General features: G+C 31.9%; 1 protein-coding gene across 1 annotated transcript; it reads right to left on the minus strand.

Annotated features, from left to right (window-relative positions):
- Positions 1-1,858: 1,858 nt before the first annotated feature.
- LOC132760259 (uncharacterized) lies at positions 1,859-9,922 on the minus strand. Its single transcript, XM_060752202.1, has 4 exons — positions 9,796-9,922; positions 8,233-8,440; positions 6,672-6,879; positions 1,859-4,648 (listed from the first exon to the last, which is right to left on the minus strand). Exons 1-4 carry the CDS (start codon positions 9,863-9,865, stop codon positions 4,526-4,528), a joined length of 609 nt encoding a protein of 202 aa, XP_060608185.1. The 5' UTR covers positions 9,866-9,922; the 3' UTR covers positions 1,859-4,525.
- Positions 9,923-10,122: the final 200 nt, after the last annotated feature.

Genomic DNA, 10,122 nt, shown 5'->3' on the forward strand with positions numbered 1-10,122 from the left:
TCTAAGAATGTAACTATAACCTAAACAAAATAAGATCGATGAGCAATTGAAATTTGTTCAAGACTTGAATGTTAATTGAGGAAGTCTATTTACCAGAGCTTGAGTGAAATATCGGTCAATCTTCTATGATATAAAAGGTTATCATTAATTACAATTACATTTAGAAAATATTTTTTATTTATATACCAATTGATTGTAAAATACATGTTTGTGTTTCTCCTTTATAAATGATGGAATATTCGTTATATCAAGACATTGAAATCAGAAACTAAATTTATTTTGAACTCTTTCTTTTTTTTCTTTTCCAGGTTCATTTATTTCTCGTCGTCGGTTTCAATAACGTATTTGACATTTTTTTTCAACAAATTAGGTTTGATCTTGCTCTCACTGATCTGTTTCAACGCCAATTGTTTTACCAGCTTTATCTGCTTTTATCAGAAAAAGTTGTTAAAATATTACTGAAAAAGTGGTATCAATCACGCTATAATTGAATAAGAAACCAGTTTGAACAGAAATTGAACTCTAGAATGTGTTCTGGTTTATATTTAATTTATACAATAACACGATTCCTATTGCATGTACAAACTATAATATATTTCACCTCTTTTTACATTATGTGAATAAATAGGCAATATTTGACCCCTACCCAACCCCCACAAACACATACGCAAAAAGAATGAAATACAAAATGACTGATACCCAAGTCACAATTTTGAACAGCATTATAATTGCGATATAATTAATCAAATGTTCTCACGCTACCCAGTCATTGCCGTTTTGCGTTTCTATATGGCTTCAGTCGTTTCAGTTTGGTTTTACGGCGCACCAACGGGTTATAAAGCGCCGAAACAGGAAATATAGTCCTGGCTTACCCCGGTTTTTACAAACTTAAAGCAACACCTACAAGAAGAACGTTCACCTGCAAATAAGTATAAGGATCGGAAATGGAACTGTTGTAAACGATTAACCTATTGGTTTTGTCCATATTACGTTTCTCTATTGCACATAATGATTGTTTTGTTTTTACAATGTGTACCAGTAGCGGATGTTAAAAGCTATCCGGTTTTCTGCAATGTCATTTTACAGCTTTCACATGGCTTTTTAACTTTTTATAACTTATTATAATATTTTTTACCATTACTTTCGATGGATAAATAAAACTGAGCCTGCAACATTTTATAATTTTCCTGTTAAGGGTGCTCTTTTTGGTTTCAGGTTTTCTCTACTTTAGAGGAAGTAACTAATGTTTACTAAATTGTTTGTTCTTTTCTGTCAATCTTAGATATTACAAAATATTTTCGTTGTATATTTATAAACAGTATGGTTATTGGCAGTGTGCTTTACAGGCTATAAAATAACTGTCTCAACAGGCACTATCCAAAACAACAACAACAACAACTGCAAGGCGAAACACGTATTTATTGGTAGACAAATGAGAAGAAGACAATCGTAATTACAATAATACTTTTCTATTACAATATAATTTTATAAACAAAGAATAAATCCCTCATTAATCATGTGTATTCTATTAGATATATATATAAGCATGCTACAATCGAAAATGCGATTGGCGTCATGTTAATAATCTGATAAAACCTCTAAAGCAAAGCTAGAGAATGTTTTCAATCATGACAGAAATCGAAAATTCAACCGTATATTTCTTCATCAGAATACGGGCCGCCCACGAAAAACCCCTATCTTTTCTTTTCATTATTTTTTAAAAACAGGAGGAAACGTGTTTCCGTAGCCTAGTCAATACGTTAACATTGAAATACCCCGACTATTCCTAGAAATACTGAACAACGGAAACAGTTCAGACATGCCTCTTAATTATAACAAATAAAACATCATTTTGAATTTTAATGTAGTTAACGACGTGTACCAAGCAGGAGTCTCTGTAGAACTGACCACTAACCGTGCAGGGGGCGAGGACGGTACTTTGCACTAAACAGTACCGTCCATGAACAGGCTCAATCACACCGAGCCTGCAACATTTTCAATTTTGTCGTGTTGGGCTTTCTTTAGGGATTCTTATTTTCTCTATTCTATTGCATTAAAATATAAATGATAATACATGTATTGATAAGTCTACATGTTATAGGTTTGCTGGCTAATAATAGTATCTATGATGGAGTAAGAGGAATATTGTAAAGGGTGACTTAGTCTGGATGTTGAGGCTTATTTTCTGAATTTGCGAGTTTCGGCAGGTAACATAATGACCTATCTAGACTTGAGGTTAAAATAGTGTTCATTAGTACTGATGACAGGGTCCATGGTGTAAATCCACCGGATGGTTGCATGACAATATAGATATTATTCCACACTCTAGTAGGCCAGTACTGGTCTGTTAAGGGAAAAAAATGTCCTTAAACTTGGATCAAGCAATATAAATTATAAAGTTTCAAAAATATCATATTATGAATTGTAATTCTAATTTTTTCTAACATATGCATATTTTGAAAAGGACAGCTCCTGTCTTATATTTTTGTAATAGAGGGACACCGGTCTCAACCTACAGGTATCGGGCAGAGTAAACCCGACTACAGACTTTTCATAGAGTAAATTGTTGCTTGCAAGTGAATAATTTGTACACTAAATTTTATAGTGGGTGATTTGTGCCACACGAAAACCGACGGAATACAAAAAGTAACCGGGCGCCACATGGAAACATAAATATACCAGAAAGTGGTTTGTTTGTTGTATTTTTATGTTAACGCCCGGTGCCCTCTGATGCAAAATACAGCATGGCACAAATTAGCCTTCATAAAATTTCGTATCTAGAAATAAAGGTTAGTCTTTTTTATCTGTACAAAGAATAAGATATTGCACATGTATTAGTTCAGTTATATTCACTTTTAAACTGACCTGATACAAATAATGGCACAACCAATAACTGTCTACGCCCTTCTTTAGCAAAAAAAAAAAAATAAAACATATAAATTGTTATTTTAATTAAGACAATAGGTATGTAAGTTTTTCTTTTTCTTATTTGTATTAATTAAGAATTAATCTACCTATTAATTAAAATATCTAAATGCATCTGTCACGGTTTAGAACTGTTCACTATTTAGGTGATAAAAAATCTGTAGACGGCCAGATAGCCCAATCGCTACAGCCGCGGTACATTATTATATGGGTCACAGGCTCGAGCTTTGGTCAGGCTGCACATTTTCTCATATAAACCAGAGTTTAATTCTCTATGCTCTGTAAACATCAGAAATTCTAGGACAAATATCAATTTAGTGGGTGAATATGTTATGGTTGTCTAGAACTGTTCATTACTAAAGAGATAATGTGTAGCCGGCCGGATAGCTCAGTTGGTCTTCTGACATTTATGAGTTCGAGTCATGGTCAGGCAGTTTCAGTCAGGGTAAATTTAGAAGTGTTTTTTAAACTGACACATGTTTTATTAATTTAACAGATTGTATAAAATTTGAAATGGACAAAGCAGTATGTTTGATACTTTTAGATCTACAAAAGGTATTTGATACAGTTGATCACGCTATTATGCACATGAAACTTCAAGTATCTGCCATAGATAATGACATTCTTACATGGTTCAAGTCTTATCTTTGACAGACAGCAGCTGACAGGGGGTTCATTTTAGGTCCTCTTTTATGTCTAATATATGTCAAGGACATGTCTGCAACCCTAAGCAATAAGCATTTTCATTATATGCTGATGACTCAGGTACCCTGAAGAAATCCTCTCATTTGGAATGAGAATTTTAGTGATTGGTTAATTGACTAAATTGTCTTTTCATCTTGGCAAGACAAAGTCTATACGTTTGGGTTCAAGTTTCAAAAGCCTCCAGGTCACATGTATAGGTACTGGTATAAAGTACACATCTTCTGTTAAGTATTTATGTGCAGGTCTTGATCAAATATATTTTGGCGTCGTCTTTGATGCTTTGCATCAATGCAATTTTTGTTTTTATTATTATGATAACAAAATTGCGTATGGCCTGACGCTGTAAATCGCTATATCGTCGCACCGCTAGAAATCAATTGAAAATAAAATCAAACAATTGAATCTAAAACAATAATTCACTTCATAACTTTATTAAAGACAAGTTTGTTATAAGTTATTTTTCCTTTTACTAAATGGTTTAAAGCTATTTCCTAGAATCTTTTGATACATTAAAAAAGTAAAATAGTGAAATGATAAGATGATGATTGTTAAAAATGTCACGCATTTGATTTTTTTTTTATCAAAACAAATGTGTAGGCAATATGCACGTACAAAATATTTTGGTAAGTAGAAATCATTACATTTTGATACACAAGCGAACTTGATATTGATATTTCTGTTAAGCTCATTTTCTCCAGGCAGTTTCATATCCTAATCATATTAAAATATCAACTGTCGGTCAATAAGCATTTAACTAACTATTCCTTTGAAAATTTATACAGTCAATTAAGCTCAACTAGACAATAAAATGAACATTATGTCGCTTGAAGTTTTGATTACCAGACATAAATCAATGTGTGTATGTACAAATTCTTTCTTCTTTCTTCTCAAGGTCTTATCCGACCAGGTAAGGGTCAACTTTTTGCGCTAATTGAAACTTAAATTGAATACAACCAAGGTTGCTCCGAATGGTCGGGTCGTCTTTAACAGAAATTGTCACTCTGTAAGTTCTTCCATTCTGCAAAAAATACGTATGCATGTATAAAATAGAGAAAATAAGAATCCCTAAAGAAAGCCCAACACGGCAAAATTGAAAATGTTGCAGGCTCGGTTTGATTGAGCCTGTTCATGGACGGTACTGTCAAGTGCAAACTACTGCCCACGCCCCCTAGCACCGGCTTAAGCAGAATTCAACATTAAAACATGAAATGGTAAAATTTTGAATTTAGAAACATCCGCAAATGTGTTCATACGGAGGTTATCATGGAACTTCAATGTGACACTTCCGTGCCATTCCATGACAAGCGGCGTATGGTCCCCAAGTAATAAAAAGCGTGTGCCCTAAACGAGAAAACAATGATAAGACGTCAAAAGACAAGTTAAAAAGCAGGCAACATATCCTAAGGGTGATTCAACATTATTCAAAACCACCCAACTAGAAAATGCAAACCCTCTTTTTTCATACAAAGGAAAGGAAGGAAATAAAACTATTTGTGTATTGTGTTTGATAAAACTAATGCCTTTGTGTCTTTTTCGAAATCAGTAAAAAACATCATGAATGCCAACGAAAATAATGTTCACTTATTAGCTAGTTATAATCAAATTTTACATAATACACTTAACAAATTTTATAAGTGTGCAGGAATAAATGGTGTCATATGTGTGCCAATTTTTGTAACATATTGCTGAAGTTTTCAATAAATACAGTTGAGAGACATGATATAATATTCCAATTATTAAATTTCATAAGAAACACAAATTTGATGAACATGCCGAATAAATGTGATATTGCGTTATAAGCAAATGTCACAAAATAAATGTATCTTTGAAAATTATTCTAGTATTGTATGCCTGTCCTGACTGTTGATCACAGCTTGGCTTAAATGTTGTCGTATGGATGTGAATCAATATTTTTCATTATAGTGGAGTTTATTTATTCATTATTGGACAATTTTCGCATATTTGTAGGCGATGGTATGCGGCACTGCACCAACACTTCTTATGAGGGTGTTCATTTCACACCGTATAGTTTCTATTGCATTTAAGTATAGCTAGAAATTTTGGTGATATTCCATTAGCTTATGTTGAGAAAGATTGTTGGCGCTTTGGACGTGTGTATCTGTTATATGGCATCCTGTAGAAACTGCAATCATATGTTGTTCTTTAGACATTGATAAAACCTTAGTATGAGGTTCATCATATTGGTGGTGATTGGCACTGGGATAACCGTTAATGAACATATTGTTAGTAACAGCAGTTTTCCTGAACGTCCCTGTGGATTACAAATTTCAGACAATCGCCTAGTAACAAACCAAGATTTCTTAAAACTAAATAATACCACAAAACCATGCTTAAAATGATAAATCAAACTGCTGTGTTGCTTTTTAAGTCAAGGTAGGCATACGTTGATTTAGAACAAAAATCACAGATGTAATAATTTTTGTGACATTTAGTTCTTACGCACCATCACATTTATTGGGCATGTGAGTTGAATTTGTGTTTGTTATGAAATTAAATTACTGGAATATCATACCATGTCCTTCAACTGTATTTGTGGAAAATTTCAGCATGATAAGGTCAATATTGACTCACATTATATAATGTTTATACATGCACACTTATAACATTTGTTAAGTGTATATGGTACGCAAGATAAAACGCAATATAATATGTACAAACAGATGAACCTGCATACAAAATGAACAAACACACACAAACTTTTTAATCACGAACATGTGATTACAGACATAGAGAGCATTTCGGATTTATATATTCTTTCATATTTTAGGTGGATTGTTCGTCACACCATAATTACTTGTGCAGGATCACCTCAGGTACCCCACCGTGCATAATTACAGGCACGCACGGGCACATGAAATAAACCCTTATTTTAATATACCTTCAACACAGGAATGAATTCAAGACCTTGACAACATTCAAAACGTTGAGGGACTAGTGGTTTGAAAAATCAAATACCTTAACCACTCGGCAACGGATACCACAATATCTTGTCAACATGGACCAAATATTAATATACTTACTTGGAAAATCAGTTTTAAAATGCCTGTTGGAACGTTTAAAGTGAGAGGCTCGTGACAAATTATGACGTCCTTTGGATATAAAGGAAAACGCGCTTTGTACCCTAATGCCTTCAGCAGAATTGCACTAAGTTGCTGACCAAAACTATTGGATATGACTGATGTACCATTGTGCATATTTTCCAATAAAGTTCTAAAATCAAAGTTTTGGCTGTAAAAATAAAAAATAAAATTAAATTCTAAACATACTCAAATTATAACATTCTTCTTAATTAAGAATGCCTTGTATTTGGCTGATATTTTTTTCGTTTTAACCAAGGTGAACGCTTTAAGGACGTTGTCTCTTTTCCTACATTATTTCACACTTTTCATATTTAGTATACGTTGTAATAACATGAACTTTTTTATAATGATAATAGTAATAATAGGAATAATTATAATAATGATAATGGTGATTATCATATTCATTGTCATAATTATTATTGTTATTATCACCATCATCGTTAATAAATAAATGATGATAATGGAAATAATTATAATGTATTATCACCATCATCGTTAATAAATAAATGATGATAATGGAAATAATTATAATGATTATGTAAATAATAAAAATGATAGTTGCTCCATTAAACTGCACGTTTGTAAATGTCTAACGGCTGCTCGAGTTAAAGTGTCAAGCACCCGTCCGTTGGTATTGACATTGACCGAAGTAATTTTTATTATAATTATAATTTTTATTCATCACACCAATATTATACTTGTGATATGGCGACATTCAAGAATTATGGTAAAGGTAGACCTCAACATGGCACCAGAGTAGAACAATTAAGGTACAAAACTTAAAATTCCATTTGTGTTGGATTTTATTGAAAACTTCTTGTAGCATATGGATGTGCATTTAGACATTTTAAATGTCCCCATTTTATAAGGAAGTATTGCCTTTTTGAACAAATGTATATATGCGTGCCTGTAAAATCCTAAACTATTTTCTACTCTTTGTAAGATGCCCAGAAAATGACGATTATTAATTTCTCCCTTCATACATGTCATACGGTTGTTACTATAGAAATATGACTCATTTTGCGAATAACATGGAATGAAATAGATTGAACTTGCAAAATGGTCATAGTGTAGATCTAATGACTTTGTTTTAGTGAATTCAGTTTACATTATCAGAATGTCTATAGAATTATATGGTTCGAGAGGTCTATGATATATTAGGTTCATTCAGCGTTTTTCATCGTAAGGACTTCGATTTGTAGGGGAATACGTGTTAATTTGTTTTAATTTAGTGTTCTCCATCAAAAATAAAATCTCAGTTTACTTGATTAATTAGCATTATTATCTGATACGTCTATTTGACGTTAAAAGGGCATTTTAAAACTAAATATGCATGTTTATTACAGAGGATAGTTATATTTTACTGTATTTTCAAAAAGCAAATACATTTGTGATATATAAAATGGGAAAAGGGGACTTTTTAAAGTAATTGCTTTGAAATATTTGGATAGATTGCATAAAAAGAACATTATAAAAATAGTATATAATAGCTTTTACTTACCATGACCCAATGCTTGTTGATCCTATGCATGGTATTTTCGTCCAAACTCCCAATGTCTGTATTTCAAGAACAGTATCAACAAAGAAGTGAGTTATTGGGTGGTTAATGGATATGTAAGTGCTGATTTGAATTTGTCCCGGAAACGGAATTACTGCTGGAGATATATCTAGGGAACGAACAGTCAGGAGTGTGGCGGTTTTATCGGTTGCTGAAATATATGGAAATATTTTAATTTCATTAAACTTTAATGATAAACTTAATTTGCAAGTACAGCGTGTAATAAGAGTATCAAATTGATCATAGATAGTTCAAATCTATTTTGAGAATTGGCATATTTCACTTAAATATTTCAAATAATAAATGATAAAGATAAATAAAATGTATGATTAATTATTGACATTTCTGTCATGAAAAAAATGTTCTAGAAAAATTAAATTTCATTTCATGTATCTTAAAATTACAAACCACATCATTATATAGTTGTTTCGCTCTTTGCCATCTTTGATACTATATACTACATGTATCAACATTATTAGTAATAATTTATTACTTACCTTCCATAATAAACTATTTCATTTTTAGTAAGGACATTTAAGAAATATATGGTTGGATATAAACATAAAACAACGATACATATCAAGAAAGAGGCAATCGAAATGAGATACTTACAACAACAATATATATATATATATATGTTTGTAACAGCATTAACCAGTCGTTTTGGGACTCTCTCGGCATTGCTGACATGTATTTCTCTTTTATCTTAATGTACGGTTCCTATTCTTTCTTTAATTATTATTATTTTTTAAATATGCGTTTCTCATTTCCAAATGTCGTTCCCATGAATCAGTAAGAAAAGTAAGAAACCAACTACTAATTCCACATGAACTCTGAATTCGCCGTGGAAACAAATAACCCTTATACTCGCCTCTTAGCCAACGTGCTCATACATATTCATTTTGTGATTTATTTGAGTTTTTCGTTTGCGCTTATTAAAGATGCTAAAATAATATTCATGTCTAAATAAGTTTGTATTCCTTGCCTAACAGGGCCATATACTATGTGTCTATGAATCACTTTGAAATGTAGAGAAAATCACCATGTTTCATTTCAACTATGTCATAGTCCAAGTTGTACGATGTTAAAACAAAACCAATCTTTGGAAACATATAAATACTTCAGCACATTGTTTCAAAAATGGATTCGTATACCTGTTTGTGACCCGTTCCAAGAACAGTTTCATAAAAGCTACCGATCCTTTTATTCTTTAGTAAAAGGAATAAAACAGTTCACTTAATCACTCAAACGTGTCATACAGCTTTAACCTTTTTAATAATGATGTACGAAGTAGTCTCTTAAATTACGTCACAATTGCAATACACAAAAAAAATGGAAATTTCTGTAGAATATGTTAATTTCTGAAAACACCAAGCGATCGCGATTCAGTTATGCATTTTTTATTTTATTATTATGATTTGTTGATAAATATAATTTTATCAATTAGTCTTTTCCAAATATATCTATAATTAATATTAAGATGAAGACTATTTAAAGTTGTCTCACCACAGTCAGTAAATTCGAGGGTTGTTGCCAAAGCCAACGAAGATGCCAACAAGAGCAGGATTCCCAACATGATTGTTGCAAGAATATAAACAACGTTTTAAATGTCACATTTATTTACTATTCTTATATATACACGCATGTTATCTCTATTGTGCAAGACAGTCCTAGTTACAGTAAAATTCGGATACATCCATGGTTGCCGAAGGTTTAACGTTCTTTGGAATAACACTGTCTATTGGTGTATGAATATTAAAGCTTATTAAAATTACTTATATTTGTGCAACACTTGCTATTGGTATCGTTGAAGAATGAAATCTGTCATACCCT

Source organism: Ruditapes philippinarum, unplaced genomic scaffold (genome assembly GCF_026571515.1).
Source record: "Ruditapes philippinarum isolate M1 unplaced genomic scaffold, ASM2657151v2 ctg1631_1_1_1_1, whole genome shotgun sequence".
NCBI classification, from domain to species: domain Eukaryota; kingdom Metazoa; phylum Mollusca; class Bivalvia; order Venerida; family Veneridae; genus Ruditapes; species Ruditapes philippinarum.